This window comes from Hirundo rustica, chromosome 3 (genome assembly GCF_015227805.2).
Source record: "Hirundo rustica isolate bHirRus1 chromosome 3, bHirRus1.pri.v3, whole genome shotgun sequence".
NCBI lineage: Eukaryota > Metazoa > Chordata > Aves > Passeriformes > Hirundinidae > Hirundo > Hirundo rustica.
Genome location: NC_053452.1, coordinates 93,101,039 through 93,118,709, shown reverse-complemented (window position 1 = coordinate 93,118,709; position 17,671 = coordinate 93,101,039). Strand labels below are relative to the sequence as shown.

Here is a 17,671-nt window from a genome sequence, read left to right as displayed (position 1 = left end):
ACCTGGCAAAGGAAACAAATCTTAGCAGAAGGTATTGCGCATCCACTTCTTTCACCCACAGGCTTTAGGACAGAACTTATTTTTTAAAGACAAGGAATATATACTTCACTATAGCCTAGAGCTTAATAAGGATATTTTTCTGGGAAGTTTAATGGACTGTTTTCTGCAAGACCTCTTGCATTTTTCTGAAAAGCAGCTGATGCCTCTGGCTTCTGCTGCCACCAGGTTACTGGGGGGCAGAGGCTGGGGGGCAGAGAAGAGAGGGGGCGAGGTAGGCAGCTGCCCGCTGGTGCGAGAACGCGTCCAAGCGCAAGCGGGGCACGTGAAATGCCTCCTAAACCCCGAGCATCGCCGTGCCTGGAGCTGGCAAAGGGAGAGCTGCATTTGTTTTAGCGTTCCACTTTGGACTCACAGGCCGAAACTGCGGGGGTGGGGAGGGGGCGGGGGACAGACAGGAAAAAGGAGTAAATTTTCTTCTAACCTATGCTAGGATATAATACAAAACTAAGCTAACCAGGTATAAACGCGTGAGCCTCGTTTAGCACGGAGCCGAGCAGCCCGGCCCCGCTGCAGCCGCTTCCGGCTGGGGAACGATGGGGGTGGGATGGGGCCGGGGACGCGCAGAGAGCCGGTGCCGCACACGGCGCTGCCCGCGGGGCCGATCCCGGGCCCGGCCCGGGGCCAGCCCGGCCCCTCCCGCCCGCCCGGAAGCGCCGCGGGCCCGGGGCCGCCTTCCTGCGGCGCGGCTCCGCCTCCGCCGGGCAAGATGGTGGCGGTGGCGGCGCTGGGGAAGCCGTGAGCCCGTGTCCTCTCCCGCCGCTCTCTCGCTCTGTCTCTCTCTGTCTCTCTCTCCCCGTCCCTCCCGGCCGTGGTCGCCACCGCCGCTGCTGCTTCCCGGCCGCCTGGCGTGTGTGCCCGGCGCGGCGGGCGATGCGGGCTGCGGGGCCGCGGGGCTGTGTGTGAGCGCGCCGCCCATGTGGGTGTCCCGGTGAGGCCGGGGGCAGCGGGAAGATGCTGCTGTCGCTGGTGCTGCACACCTACTCCATGCGCTACGTGCTGCCCGCCGCCGTCATGATGGGCACGGCGCCCACCTTCGTGCTGGCCTGGGGCGCCTGGCGCCTGCTCTCCGCCGTGCTGCCCGCCCGCTTCTACCGCGAGGTGGATGACCGGCTGTACACTATCTACCAGAGCATGGTGCTCTTCTTCTTCGAGAACTACACGGGCGTGCAGGTGAGCCGGCTGGGACGGGGGGGCTCCGGCGGTCCGGGGAGCGGCCGGCGGTGGTGCCGGCGCTGGACTCGCCCCCCGGCCCTCTCGGGCCGCCCGCCGTGGGGCAGGTGCGGCCGTGGCCTGTGCCTGGGACCGCAGAGATCCGCCTCGTTCCGCAGCCGCCGTGCTCCTCTGGTGATGCTTTTCACGGAGTGTTGGTGTTGTGTTCGTTTTGCAGGTCGGGGAAACGGAAGAGATGCGACACCGGTCGTGCTCTGTCAGCACTTGAATGGCAGCCGCCTTTGCACACTTTGAACCCCTGTGGCCTGTGCTGCACATCTGTAGTGTTAAATTGGCAGCAGATGAGAAGGCTGTCATCAGCTATAATTGTACATAATACACATAGAAGTTGTTAATAAATAGATTACTTAATCTCTCAAGTATTACAGAATCTCAGGTTTTGTGCAGTCATGTCACTATTTGGCTCTTAAATTTTGGATCAGCCATGGATTGTGATAATTCAGGATCTCAGTTTCAGGTTATTAAGTTGGAATTAGAGGCCTCTCTTGTATGATCAGAGGAGTATTTGCATTCAGGTGATAGATAATACCTCACAAAGTACTCAGTGTTTGAGAGGTTGTATATTTGTCTGTAATTTGGAAAGTAGGTAAGGAGACTTTTAATTCTGCATGTAAAAAATGATAAATGACAGGTGCTTCCTGTGCCTAAACATGACCTTCAAATTTTTTTGAATATACAGAAGGCTGTTTGAAGTTAGTATCAGCTTTAGGTGCCTGAGGGCAAAGAATACCAATACACGTTGACTGAAGACAGAACTCATATAAATAAGGTCTTCTCATATTTACAGCTAAGGCCTTTTTCCATTCTGTAATGAAGCATTTATTTCATAATCAGGCTGGATCTCTCCTAGTTTCCACTCTTGAGTGCATTTGTAGGCCTTACCTTCATACTGACTCTTGAGAAACCCACAAAGCCAGCTAAAGGTACAAGAGTTGCAGCTTGACATCAGAGTAAATAGAACGGATACAGAACTGAAGCAAGATCTTCTTTTAGTGGTAGTTTTTGATTCAGCCTGTAATTTATGTAACTTCGCCTTACCTCATGTCCAAATAAGGTAATTTGTGTTGTGCTTGATATATGAAAAAAAAAAAAAAAGGAGCAGTAGTTCACAGGTATTTTAAGTTTTAACTGCCTTCTATGTAGTGTCTCTAGTGCAGCTACCTTGATGTGTAGTAACCCATCTTGGTCTTTAACTGCTTAAAGTAGCAGCATAGAAGTTTAACTTAACCTGTTCTGAATGAGAATGAGAGCCTAAAATGAATATATAAATTGTAACAGAAAAGCTACTCAAGCTGCCTATGACTGGTGTGCAGACAGTAGCAAACACTTAGAATTTTTAAAAAGAACTTTTATCCAAAAAATAGCTGTGACATTAAAGAACGGAAAATGCTAACCAAAAGAAACAACAAGGCAGCCGTCATCTGTTGACCTCTGTTTCATTGCATTGATAACCTTCAGTGATACAAATACAAAAATGGTGATGATCAGTTGTAGGCCACTAACAGGAGATCGAGTAGGATAATATTAAAATAGAGGTGTTTTGTCACAGTAAGCAACAAATAATGATAAATAGTGGAGGAGGAGGCATATGTCATTATTTATTTAGGATACATAAAATAGTTACTGGAAAGTAAATTAAAGCTGAGAGAATACAAGATGTGTAGAGAGATAAGAGCTTAACCCTTAAAATAACCCTTAAAATCCATGTGTCATTTAACTGGAAGATAGTCCCCGTTTGTGTAAGGAACAGAAACAGGGTGTCCTTTTAGACCTACTCTTGTGAACGCTGCACATGTTTTAACTTGAAACTCACAGTGGAAAGTTAACCATGTGCCTGAGTGTGGGAGATTGGGATGGTAACTTGAGAGCAACTGTGGATGGGCTATCTTAAGGCATGTAAATAGATGTAAAAGTGTAGCATCATTAAACTTAATTCCAGTAAATCAGCAAAAATAGTAGCTTCATAAAGGCAGCATTAAGGTACCATAAGAGCCATGGGAGGGAGGAATTCTGCAGGTCTATTTCAGGTCTATTAACTTACTCAATCGATTGAAGTGTGTTTATTTATTTTTGTAACCGCATAAATAGGAGACAACAACTTCATCCATCAGAATGCTGGAACTTGTTGTAGTCTCACTCAAGTCATTAGGATTCTACAGATGCTTAAGTGACTTTTTGTTAGTACTGTTGCTGTCTTACTGTATTTAAAATGTCTTTAGTGTTGTGTACTGTTTATCATTCTTTGGTTTTACACTCAAGGTTTTTCAATACAAGAACACTCTGAAGCAGTTGTGGATATCTGAGGTATCTGATCTTAAAATAATTTGCCAATGTTTCTAGTAATGTGAGTGGGTATTAATAAGGTAGAGTTGGTTATGATCATAAACATGGACGACTATCTTTTTGACTCAAATACTAGTGTATTATAATATTTGTTTTCTATTTATTATTCTGTCAAGAGGTGATGTTTCTATCATTTGCTGTTGATCCATTAAGTATCTCAGTCTATCTCCCCCTCACAATTGCATGCACAATTGTATTTTTCTTTCTCTTTTTGTTCTTCTTGACTGGGATGTTCTTACCCAATTCTTTAAAAACAAAAACTGTAGTTCATGATAGGAAGGCTTTTTATCTTTGTAGCAAACTCCTCTGTTTTGAAGTGTAACTAAGTAAGGTGATAACCTGTTCTACATGATAGAAAATGTTGAAATACTAGTCTTTCCCTTTCTCTTAAATATTTGACTTGAGAGTTAAAATAATTGCAGAGCTATAATTACTGTGAACTCTGGATATTTTAGGTCCTAGAGGGTGTAGAAGTTTTTTACTTGGTAAGTTAAAAACTATTTACTTGTAAATAATTCCTCCTTTTAAATTTTGGGTTGGATTTTTTTTTTCCACTGAAGCAATTTTGTTTTACAAAGACTAAGAGAACTCAAGCTAACTTGGCATCAGTTTAGGTTTTCCAGTAATATTAGAATTCATTAATGAATTGCCAAAAATAGTCCTTTTTGCTGACTGTCCTGCAAGAGTTGGCAATAGAATACTGAAGAACCAGTATTGGGAGTACAGAAAGCAATGACAACATCCCATTGCTGTGAGGTAAACTTGACAAAGCCAGTATGACTATAAAGTGAAATCCTATAATGCTGTGTAAATTTGTCAGTGCAATTACAATTTAGCAGGCATCCATGGATTCTATTAAGGAGCTATAAATATATGAAATTAATTAATCTGTGGCATTGTGACAGTGCTCCTCAGTAATCTCTAGGATTATGTACTCACAATAATGAAAAATATGTAGATGTGGTACTGGAGAGTAGCACAGGGAGGATGTCCCTGCTTTGGCCCTGTGTTGCTTTGCACCTGTCCTGCCATAAGATGCAGGTGCCCTACAGTATTCTTTTCTAGGAGGAATATATATGAGGTGCTTAAACACTGTATAAAGTGAGAAGAATTCTATGTAAAGAGAGTCTCACAGAGCAAAGGATGTTAATTTTATCAGTGATGAGCTAAAGCAGTCCCTGGTACAAACAGGTGCAATTCATGCGCTTCAGAGGAATTGCGTCTGTGGCTTCCAGTAGTTGGTTTGGCCCCAGGTTTCTGAATCATCAAGTAACTCATGAACTGTGGATCTGCTTTGTGTTATTCTTTTCTCTTTACTGTGTTAGGGAAGTCTGGTCTCTTCCATTTCAAACAGACTATAAAAAGTTGAATCTTACCGTAGGCTGTGAAAACCGGGATGGCTGCAAATATGCGTGTGATTGGAATGGTTGAAGGGCTGAAAGGACTAGTAATTCGATATGATAAATGCTCTCATCTCTCTTTGACCCTGAGCATCTCATTGCAGTTGCTCTCAGGGTGGTGAAATTAATGCCTATTGTGTTTGTGCATATGTTTCAGATCATATGAGGACTAAATGTTCTTCAACTTTTTTGTTGTAATTGTGTTTGATGTTTTGTACTGAATGCTGGTGAAGAAATAATAAAAAATCATCACTCAGACTGCTTCCTAAAGGATGATTTTCATCTGAAGGGTTTTGACAATTGAATGAAATCCATAATTTAATTAATGCACATGGATTTTGTTCAGTACTTGTGTCAGTTGTGTTCCCTATCTCCAATTCCTGATGAATAGATTTTTGGAAGTGGTGTTTTTCTTAAAGACATTACAAAATTCTGGTTTTTGTTGTCTTTACAGGACTCTGGAAAGGCTGTAAGAATCAGATACCTTGGTGTTGTAGAGCTAAACAATTATTTTATAAAATACAAGAGATGCTTGTTGAACAACACAGTGTGCTTCCTGGATTGGTATTGAAGCTTGGAGTTGCTGTGTCTCAATAGGGTTGAAAACTACTTAGGTTTTGAGCAAACTAAAACTTTGTGGAGCAAATGTGCTAATGAACTCTTGACAACACTTTCCAGTGGAGTAGAGACTGGGATTTTTTTCATATCTTGGCTTTCTAGGAAATGTGTAAGGAGAGCTTGGTGCCTGAGTTTGGAATGGATGCTTAGTCTCGGAACTGTTGGCCAGTTTGCAGTGAAAATGAGTGTCTGTGCCCATCTCAGGGGCAGGACAGCAGCAACTTTCTCAGACAAGATTACTTACTTCTTGCTTTTCCTTTTGAAGCTGTTCAGCTGTTCAATGGGTAATTCTTGAGGGCCCAAGATGGAAATAGGAAGGCAAGAGGCAGCGCAAGTTTGACAGCCAAGTTACAGCGTACAAGGAGGTGCTTCTGGTTGCTGTTGGTGAGATGGTTTGTCATCTCTTTGGAACCAGACTTCATCATGGCAGGGTGAAGGTTTGGCTTCTGACTGCTTCCTGTTGGTAGATGTGAGTGACGGGGTTTGACTTCTCTTTAGATGAGGACCCATTTCCCAGGCAAATGGCGTAACCAGAAAGTCCAAAGGAAATGTAACTTTTCACCCTGCTTCGGTTGTGTGTGGAGGGAAAGTGCTGGCAGTTGCATTTTGGCATGAGCGTGGGCGTATGAACCTGCGCTTTCAAACACCCTGAGCTCAGGTTTCCTGAGCTCTCCTCCCTGTGCAGCAGCTCAGGAGTGGGAGGACCCTGGAATGGTGTGGGAGCTGAGCAGGAAGGTGCAGAGCTGCCATCAAGCCAAACCTCTAAGCTCAGATGGGAGCTGAGCAGCCTCTGAGGCTTTGAGCTTTCGTCATTCATGTAGCTTGTGGCAGTAATCCCAGTTAGTACCTGCTTACGTTGCTGCTTTGTGAAACAATGTTAGCTGTTACGAGATGTGTTGAGAGGTTAAAATAGTCATACTTACAATTATATTGAGATGGTGGAAATAATGAAGTAAAGGTCTTTGGGGAGTGGCAGAAATATGGGGACTGGTGCAGTGCAAAGACTGAAAAGAAACTAGGAGAAGATAGTGAAGTGTATCACACTTGTATGGTAAACTTGAAAGAAGCCAGTGAATTTTTTCTGGTGTGATGAAATTTTTCTGGCTCCATTAAGAGGGTTTACCCTGCTTCATTTCGTTCAAGATTTCAGTGTACAGCTGTCTCCAGGCATATATGTCTTTTGTAGTATACAGCTGAGTTCTTTGTGTTATTAGAATAGAAATTGATACCTGCCAAGCCCAAGGGATGCAGCTTTCAAGTTGAGATGTATGCCTAATTTTAGACTTATGTTCAACTGTGGTATGAAGCAGCAAAAATAGATAGATTAGGTATGTTAACTTGGTGCTCTTTCTGTTTTAGATATTGCAATCCAGATATTTGCATATATTAATTTTTATTCTGTGCCTGTGACTGTAGATCTGAAGGTGAAAGTGATATCCTTCAGGACTCTTGTTCGACAATATACCATCTAGAGTTCCAGTCTACTGCAGAGCTGGCTTTGGGGCAATCTGGAAAGAATTTAGTATGGAGAGGTTCTGCATTCAGTGCTGGTCCTGATCATCCTCCATTTACTGCCTGATATATGAAAAAATAAAAAAACAACCCACTGAGGTCTTGTTAGCATTTTTAGAAATCAAGTATCAGCTACCTGAACCAGAACTGCTGTTTAGATTTATAAATTATTTGTTTCATATGGAGTTTTGCCTAGCATATGTTTTCTAAATGGCAAGTCACAACTGAATCTGAATTTTTTTATCAGGCTTTTCTGTCACAGTCTGCAATTTAAAAAATGTGTGTTTACATTTTTAAGTGAGCTGCATGTACTTATGAAAATATTAGAAAGTATGTGTCAGGTAGGAAAAGCTAAGGAGTCAAAGGGCAAGCTTGAATGCTCTTAAAATTATGATTCCAAGTATTTGACCAGTAAAATTTGCAATCTCACAGTTTGATTTTTAAAATTTCTATTTAAATAAATATTTTAATATCTTAAGATTTTTGGTATATGGATTTTTCAATACAATTTGTCCTGACTGAGCATAATTTGTTACATTTGAAAATAGAAGTTGTATTTATCACTTTTTTTTTTTTTTTTTTAACCTGCTAAGTTTTTTACCCTTTACTCTTTTTGTGTTTAGCAGTATTGTGGTAGATGCTGGGCCATCGAGTTTTACAGTGTTCTTCCATGCCCTTTTCTTCTGCTTACATAATATGTCCGGATACTTTATGTAAGGATGATTGTTAGTTTAGATGTTTTTTTTCTCCTGGTACTCTACCATCAGACACTGTTCTTGCTAAGAGAAGATTCTGTTCCTGGTTAAGCATTTGAGTGCGGTTATTTCAAACTTTTTGTCTTGGGCTTGCAGGCAGGGTATCCTTTTTTTTGCAGTTTTAGTTGTGTTAGATAAAGTAGGCTCAGATGTCAGGGATTTTGACATTACAGTTATGAGGAAGCATATCTTCTCAGGGGAAAAATACTCTTTAATCTATCTTCTGTCAGTTTGAATTTATCCTATGAAGGGATTTGGTATAAAATAACAGGGAAATTATTTCTTTTGTTCATTTCATTTCTGTCATATACTACTTGTCATCTTCTCTGTTACAACTAGATCCTCTGTGGGAGTAGGAAATAGCATTTATGCTAGTTTGATTTTTAAATGTAAAATAAACTATACATGATTTGGTCAATTTTGTATTTTATCTCATGACTAGCTATTGAAAAAATATTGGTTTGGATTGCTTTGAACTGTATTGTGGTAGTTGAAATAATTTTACCTGGTGAACCTATCGATTGACTCGAAGACTTATTTTGTTCCATTTCTTACGGCTATTTGGGAATCTGAGCGCATGCATATTTCTTTTTGAGTAAGCAAACATAGTGCATCGTTTGAGCAAGCTGCAGGTGAACTGGCTCATTCACGTGCTGTAGCAGTGAGCAGATGAGAGTGATTTTAATGTGGTGATTTTTGAGGCTGATCAGTTTACTGTGTTGGATTCTGGAGCCAGAATTGTTGCAGATGCCTCCCTTCATGTTCTTATGCTGTGTATTGGTTTCTTTGCCTCACTGTGAAATTGTAGACTGCTTAAAGTCCAAATACTTACTGACGATGTGTGGAGAAGTTTTCAAAAATCCTATTCCACAATTGCAAGCAGAGACTACAGGTATTTCTTGATCGTCCCCATTCATGTCAGCTCACTGATAGCTTCACACCAGCGTTCAGTCTGTACTTGATACAAGTACTTGTAACAATATTACAAATAAAGATGCAAACAACTCTTCCGAGGAGTCTAGGGCATTTAAAAAGCAAAGTTCCCATTACAAAGAGTTCTGGCTGGAGGAAACACTGCAAACTGCCACAAGCTTTCCTGCTCATGGTGGGCAGAGGGTGTTTCAAGTGTGAGCTTAAATGGACGGTACGTATTTTCCACTACGGAAGGGTAGTAAACAGTGGCTACATTAAGTGTGGGTTGCTTTTGCCCTTCTTCTAAGGAAATTACAAAAAGTGCATGAAGAAGTCTTCAGAGATGCAAAAGGCTTATAAAGGAGACTTTCTCATATTGAAACAGGTGGAATACTTACTTCCACTCTTATACTAGAAGACATGTTCAGGTTTTATGTAATACCAAGATGCCAAATGTTCAGAAAAAAAGTTCCTGTTGAAATCTCGTAATTAATCACCTTTCATATATGTCTGAGGTATGTTCAGTTATTATTTAAAAAAAAAAAAAAATCCATTGCTGGTGATTGATGATGAAAGTTACTCTTATTTTGATTTTTCCCAGGTGGTCACTGATTGTAATGATGGGTTTGTGCCATTGAACTGTGCTGTAATCAAAAGCAAGTAATTTGGAGAAAGATCTGTAAATTATTTGTGCACTGAAAGTAGGATTTTTTTCAGACTTTCGATATCAGAATCTTAAAATCATAATAAATCCTGGGGGTTTTTTTGTGTCATCAAGACTGAAATATTTCAGATAATACAGATGCCTTTTTTTAAATTTTGTTAAGGATTCATCAGAGAGATAAGGAATACAGGGGACAATTATCTTTAATTCAGTTCAGAACCTGCAAAGCTTTTACAGTCAGCATCAGAACAAAATGACTTCTGTACATATATCTAGTACATGAGATGAAGTATAATCACTCACAAAAGTTTGTCTGTTTAGACCATAAGGCTAAAAGCTACTATGAAAATAAGATTCTGCAGACTTTATATTTAATATCTGATTGTATGATTTAGTCCTACTTAATCTAAATAGTTTACTGCTATAGTTTTCTTACAAAAAGGAAATTAAATGCCAGTAAATGTATTTTCTAAAGTTCTGTGCTCTCTGGTTGAATCAAGTCAAATATATATATATATATATTTTTTTAAAAAAAACAAACAAACAAACAAAAAAACCCTGTTACATTACATATAGGAATCTTTTCAACATTCTCCAGAGCTTAATCTCATAGCAATGTTTTTTTTTAACTGAACCCCAGTAAAATACATAGCAGAATGTTTGAATGAACTCTGTTTCAATAAAATGGATTTCTTTGTGATTTTATGGTTTGCTGCTGAGCTTGCTAGAGCTGTCTGAGCAGCCGACTTCAGCCCTGTGCAATTCTGTGTTGAGCAGATAGTCTCTAAAGAGATTATGATGTGTAGCAATAGTATGATCGTTACCTTAAAGCTGTATGTCCTAAAGGTATTTTTAGAATTATTTTTTTTCCATTTAGGAAAAATGCAACTAATAACATCAAAGTCCATCCTCTTCTGTTCTATTCATATTCCTTCTGCTGCAGGCAAGTGAAACCTGTATGTGAATACAAGTGCTTTTTTGTCTTCCCTGAAGAAAAAGATAAACATTTAAAATTCTTATAGTAAGACATCTGAAAATCTGAGATACCTGTCAGCCCCAAGTACAGATTCCCTATCTGTATCCTGTCTCAGGCTTGCTTTTAGTCAAACAGGGTAAATAGATTCTGAGGTGCTTTCTCTGGAAGCTCAAAGGACTTGTGACACAAGACATGTTTTTAGTCTTAGAGAGTTTAAGGAACTTCTCTGAAGATGCCTGCAGCAGTGCTGCAGAGGTCGGCTTGCACAAGGGTACTGTTGACTTCAGAAGCTAAGTGGAAGTGGTTTAGGTGGTTTGTTCATGCAAGCTCCACCCTTTCACCAGAAAATTGTATCCACAGTTTGTAACAAGAAGATGAGAAATATGTCCTAGGATACTATTTATTTTAGTAGGCGTGTTGTAGTAGTGCCCAGCCAACAGAGATGCTCTTGGCCCAAAGAGCACGCAGTCCCAATTATTAATCATGAAGAAACAGTGGAGAGAGGTGCATTTTGTGAGGATAGTACAGCTGAGTAGGAAGTCTGTGGTCCTTTTTAAGTATTGATGCCTTGACTCCTCCAGAAGAGGGAAGGAATGTTCTCCCCATTATCCTGCTTTTATCCCTCTTTCCAGTTGTTACTGCTTGTGCTTGAAGTTGATATTTTTCCTGAACACAGTGCTCTGCTTTCACAAAGTACTCCAGTGAACATAAGTTCTGTTGAAGTAACAGCAAGGATGGGAAAATCATTCTTCAATTCACACCTGGTTTCTTTGAAAAGAGTAGGCAGGAGGGTTAAGAAGTCTGAGGAACCAAGACTGAGTGTGCTGGTAGACTGAGAGACATCAGATGAGATAGCCCAAGTTTTTACCAGCAATAACCAGTTGTGTTGCCTTAATGGTGCTGAAGCAGAAGTCACACTATCAGAAGATCTGCTTACACATCAGCTTCTAACTGCTCCCATTATCAGCCACATCCAATTACAACATTAAGGTAGTCTCTTTGCTGGAGTTTGATGTGATCTGCAGTTGACCTGCAAGCAGGTCTGATTGTATGGTTACATTTACCTACAGTGATTTTTGCCATGGCAGTGTTTACTGAGCTGATACTGCTAGGACATGATTAAATGTTCTATTTAATTTTCTTTGGTATGTAAAGATTTCATAAGCAAGAAATAAAATTCTTAACTCTAATTTAGGAGTGTCTACCATGTTTCAGTGAAAACCTGTGCAAATTATGGGTTATTCGGGTGTAGCTGCCATGCAGGACTGTTCCACATTGCTACGTGACCTACCACATTAGCACAGCCATTGCTGAATATGTTGCGCTGGAAAAAGCAGTCTGGTAGGGAAGCTGAAACTGGTGTCAGCAGATCACCCAGGAGCTCCCATTTGCATGCCTAGATTAGCCTGCCACTGAATTCTCCCAGCAGAACTACTCGTAACTTCCTGCTAATTCATCAAAGCTTCGCCCGGACAGGACGCTCTGAGGTGTGTGTTTTGGCTGCTGAGCTTGTGAGCATCTTGGTGTATGGCATCCATGGAAGCTGGGTTCCAGCCTCCCCACAGAAGGGATCTAATAGCATCCAGTTTCCTTTATTTGAGACCTCACTGTATTGAGTTTGAGAGTGCTGGTGTGTAAATGGATGTGGAAGGCTCATATTAACACTAACTGTCTTACCCATTATTGTGAACTGGGCTGTCAAGCAACCAAAACATGGCTAAAAGTACACGTCAGTGTGCTGTACAGAAGTAATGTTTGCAGTGTTGGACTGTAAATCTGCATTTAAAATACTTTCCCTCAAATCTCTGCTTACTTTTGCTTGCTGTGTTACTCTTCCTTTTAACTTTTTTTCTCCGCTTGACTTCATTGTGCCTTTTTTTTTTTAACAGCAGATTCTATTCTAAATGAACAGGTCCTCACGTGCTTCATTGTGGCTAACAAGGCACTTGCCAGTTCATTAAGCTGATAGATGGGTAGAATATATGTATGCTTTAGTGTCTGGAGAGCCATACATGAAATACGTGAAACACTATGCTGAAATTCAAATTGCCTTCCAAGCGTGTCCTACATGCCCTGCGCTGCTGCCCCGGCACTGGCTGCAGGGGGCAAGACTGTCCCTGCCAATGCTCTGAACGCCCCAGGAGCAGCGCTGCTCCTCTGAGGAGGGCTGGGAGTCTTTCAGCCACTCGGATGTCTTCAGGTTGCTTCCAAAGGGGCTTGAATACTGGTGGGTGCTGTGGACTCTCGTTTCTGCCCTGCTGTCCCTGGTGAGTCACTCAAGTGCTGCTTTAGAGCGTAGTGCTCGAAGCACCCAGCTCATGGGTTTGATCCCCATACAGGCATTCACTTAAGAGGTGGACTTGAGGATCCATGTGGGTCCTTTCTAACTCAGAATATCCTGTGGTTCTGTAATTCACTGTGGCCCCCAAACATCTTCTGCACTGACAAAATGAGAGTCAGAGGCTGCACAGCCTCTGCAGCAAGGAATTCTGTAAAGTTAAGAAAACCAGCAAGGAGTCAGAGGTTTTCTGGAGGCCTTGAAGAAGAGTACTGTATTATTTTCTTCTGGAGCTGTAATATACATTAGGTTTATAATTACATCTGGTTTACCTAAATACATCTGATGGCCAGAAACTGGCACCTTGTCCTGAGCAGACTCTTCTGTTTATCCACAAGCAGGTTAATTCTTCAGACACCATCTCAAAGGGAAAAGAACATTTCTGCAGGATTCAGAGCTCATAACTTTTACCCCTCTGTTGTGTATGGTGAATATTTTCAGAAGCTAAATAAAGCAAAAATGCTTTGGTCTCAGGAGAGCTGTGTGGGTGCCCACAGAGTAGGTGTCTCCTGGCACTTCAAGCTGGAAGTTGCCATTTTTAGCCACTTGTAGTAACAGTTTAAAGTTTGTAGCTCAGTTCTTTAACTGACAGTGTCTAAGGTGAATAGCTGTTTGCTGGCCTTTGATGAACTGTATAAGCCTATCTCGAGATCAGTGAAATGGGCACTGCTGATGTGGATGATGGTACAGATAAAGCTGGTGCATCTTCTTAGGCTGAGCTATCCGAGCTAACAAAATAAAGCTTTCAGATTTTCTCATTCTTACCTTTGCTTTGAAGTAAAACATCCAATTTTTCTGTGTTTGATGAGAACTAATATAAATAAGGGGTTTTATGGTTTTGTTTTTTTTTTTTAGTTCTGTACAATAGTTTGGCTGTGTGTTTTATCATGAGTTTTATCAAAAAGATTTTGGTCCATTACATGTAAACACATATAACCCTTAGGGTAAGCCATAATGTTGTGCATAGAAGTTGTTTACAGGAACATGAGTGGGTGTTCCTCCGAGGTTAAAAAGTGAACTAGTTCCAATCTTACTGAAATAAAAAATTACACAGATTAACTGTTATATTTGGCAGACACCAGCATACATTTTTTATGGCAATGATCCTTTATATTTGTTTTTACCCATGCAATAGTCCAAAGCAAGTGCTTTAAATTGTGGGTCTGATCGCACTGAGATTGTGACTTGGTATATTAAAATGGAAATATTTACAAGTTGAAATTATAAATTGCATATTTCAAACCCTGTTTCTTTTGTGGGGCAGCTCTTGGGGTCAAGGGCAGGTTTTGTTTTCCTCTTGTTCTTATTTTTTTTCTACATTTTAGAAAAGCTCAAATAACATTCAGGAGCTTCTGGTTTAATGATCTGTTGTATTGGGCCTTCTCTGTTACTCTAAAATTCTCTTTGCCAGAAACTGCACAGTGGAGCCTTAACTTGAAATTAAAGAGAACATTATTTATGGATGTTGTGTGTAACAGTGCTGGGAAAGTGTACGCTTGTAAAATGAAGTTTTAACTCTATAAGTGAGAGTAGGAGGATTCATTTCATAGTAATTTGTGCACCTGAACTGTAAGGTCAGTCTTCAGACTGCTGCCTTGCTCTAAACTGTGTGTGGTACCTAGTGTCAGCAGTAAGGTTGTAAATTCTGGTGCTTCAATGAGAAGACTACTCCTATAGCAGAATCTTGTTCAATTTCTCATATGCTGTTCAAAACTTGTCAACTGACTTGTTACAATGATTGTTCAGTTTGAATTTATTGTGCATGCCTTTTCTTTTTTGCTTTTGGAAAGAAATAGCTCAAGTTATATCCTCTTTTACTGTATGCTGCATGATCTCTATTTCACATATTGACTGAATATCTCAGTTTGCCAGTATCTCGTTTTGGCCTTGAAAAAAAAACTTGATCAACAGTGTGGCTGTATTTTCAAAGAAGAAACAGCATGAATGTAAAACATACGGTGATTTTGTGGAGGTTTTGTCTAGAGTTAACAGTATGAGGCATTAGCTGTCCAGTATCACAGATTACCTGAGAGGTGGACAGAGTTTCCAGAGATGCTGGTAGAGACCTTCTCTAAGGATCAATATGAGACTTGGCATAGCAAATTATATCAATTAATATATGAATGCTGATTCTTTCTGATGAAATTCCAGTGTTGCCTAGACTAGGGAAGTGATGATAATAAGTGGGTAAACCCTTTCATATAGCACTTTGCTTTTTTGGTGAACAGAATAATTTCAAAGTAGTGTGTATGTCTGATACAGCTATCTTTTAGAAACAAGGAGTATGTCTATTGGCAGAACAATGGTGAAAGCCTGCCTAGAATGTACTGGTTAGGAAAACTAGGCTTCATTAAGTAATGAAAATGTTTATTAAAGGTAATTAAACAGCCGCACTGATTCTTCCATTCAGAATTAAAGTTAATTATTTCTCATTTTATATTTGAAAATAATTGAATGAATCCATTTTAGAAGAGTGACCAAGATTCTAGCATCAACAACTTGTTTTGTAGTCATGCTCTCAGAAGGTTATTTCACTAGTAGACCAGTACCTTTCAGGGGTGGGAAACGACAAGGTTAAAGAGTGTCTTTAATGTAACAGAGAAAAAAAAATAAAAAAATAAAAAACCTGTGGTTTGAAAGCCACAGGATTCCAAATTTAAAGGCACCCCTTCACCTCATGCTTTTTTTGTCCGCTCCTGATGGTTAAAATCATGGCAAATGGTTGAGGTTTTGTTCTTGACCTAATCCAGGAAAATTTACTGTTTTAGATTGAATGATAGCAAGTATTCTGGCTAAAGCATGTCTTATTCATTAGATGTATAAATTAAATGGTGATTTTGTACATTAACTTCAGTTACATTGATGTAGGGAGCTTGTGGCTGAAGGTCACCTTCCATGGATCCAGTTCTAGGACTATGGCACAAGAACAGAATAAGTTTCTTAAGCCCTCATTAATGAATATTTACAGCTTTGTTGATAAGTCAGTTGTCTGTGTGGTGGGTACTGATGTAATGATAGGGTGTTTGTCTGTTAATGATATTAACTTGCTGACAGTTTTCCTGGTAAAAAGCCAATTAGTGCATTGGATCATCACTGTCTAATGCAATGAAAATAAATTATAAAGTAATACTGCATATTTTTAATTTTTTTTAGGTAATTATCTACGGGGATTTGCCAAAAAATAAAGAACATGTAATATATTTATCAAATCATCAGTGTACAGGTTTGTATTTTTTTTTGCTTGTCTTAACACAACAATTATGTAGATTTTAAAAATCTGCTTATCTGTTTACTGTGTCTCTTTCCAGACTCGCCCTAACAAGCGAGAACTTCTAGTTCAAAAACCCTTAATGATGCTTATACATACAACATGTACTTTTTGTTTCATCAGTGGCAATTAAGAGATAATTTAACTGATTACTTTGGGCTTTTGTCGTTGCAGTTGATTGGATTGTAGCAGACATGCTGGCAATCAGGCAGAACGCGCTGGGGCACGTCCGGTATGTCTTGAAGGATGGCTTAAAATGGCTTCCACTGTATGGGTGGTACTTTTCACAGGTGAGTCACTTCGCTCTTTCCTTGCTGTTTCTGAGTCAGATATGTAAGATGTACTTTCCCCCTGTTTTCCATGAATGCTGTGAAGATGTAGTTCTGAGCTGGCACTCAATTATTTGGACATGAAAGCAACTGGTTTCACTCAGTGTAGTTAGATGTGTATATTAGTTGAGAGGTAGTTACTAAAGATTCAGTTTACTTTTCTAAATGAATATTGATTATGGATAGAATTAAAACTGTAGAGTCTGTTAGGAGTATTTCAGAATATTCTAAAACTTTGTTCTTTTTACAGTCCAAAACTCCAGTTTGTAGTCATGCTCTCAGGTTAGCAGAAGGTGTAAACAGACTTGTTTTGCAGTGTGTCATGCTACAGATTGGGAGTAAATTGTCATTACTGTTTGATGTACTTCTTTGTTTTTCAGTTGTTTTTGTTTTAGCACAATATAAAAGAGAAAAATTGGATCTTAGTATAGTGTGGAGGAAAGGCAGATCCCACCTCCATGAAAATGTTGATGGTTATTTTGGATTTCAGTTAAGCAAAAGTCTGAGTCTAACAGTATTCCCACCTTTTTCTTTCTCCTCTTTCTGCATAATATTCCTTTTGTTCCTTTTAGTCTGAGAGCTCAACCTGATGTGACTCAAATTTAAACAGTTGCTGAGAAACAGTGGGCCATGTTCACTGAACAGCCAACATACTGAATGGATATGATCTTCAGTCTAAAATGGTAGAGAGCAGTGTTGATGGCTTACTTCCCTAAAATCCTCTGTGAATTTGTCATGTCTGTTCTTTGCTTTTTCTGAAAGCAGAACTATTTCTATGTGAAACAAAATAGAATGTAGAGGTGGATGGTTTTGGAAGTACTGGTCTTTTGCTAGGTGAGCAGAAATGCCTTCATGGTACTTATCTCAGGGTTTAGATGGGTGCTTAGTTATTGGAATAGAAGTGGATAGAATTGTGGGTGGTGGCTCCAAAGTGCTTATTCAATAAGACTTCTCTCTTTTGTCTTCTCTGTTTGATCTTACTGTGTTCTCTGAATATTAATCTACTTTCTGTCCCTCACCACCTTTGCCCAGGCAAAGAAAAGAGAAAAAAAAATAGAAAAAAAGGAGAAAAAAAAAACACCAAAAAAAAAACCAGCAACAGCAAAAACACCACCCCACACACACACACGTGCTTAGGAAAATAACTTCTCATAGAATTAGTTTGACTGAATTGACTGTCAGCCCTGTCCAAGAGGGCAAGAAGATGGAGAACATTGAGAGAAATATTATGCTGGATATGTCTGGAACTATATATTAATTTGTAAA

At 40.0% G+C, this 17,671-nt stretch overlaps 1 protein-coding gene across 1 annotated transcript in view; it reads left to right on the top strand.

Annotated features, from left to right (window-relative positions):
- Positions 1 to 742: 742 nt before the first annotated feature.
- The window catches only part of AGPAT5 (1-acylglycerol-3-phosphate O-acyltransferase 5), a 55,360-nt gene continuing 38,431 nt past the window's right edge, over positions 743 to 17,671 (top strand). The window contains exons 1-3 of the mRNA XM_040059605.1: positions 743 to 1,230; positions 15,962 to 16,031; positions 16,251 to 16,366. Coding sequence (XP_039915539.1) covers positions 1,012 to 1,230; positions 15,962 to 16,031; positions 16,251 to 16,366 — 405 coding nt within the window. The 5' untranslated portion in view covers positions 743 to 1,011. The remainder of the gene's footprint in view (positions 1,231 to 15,961; positions 16,032 to 16,250; positions 16,367 to 17,671) is intronic.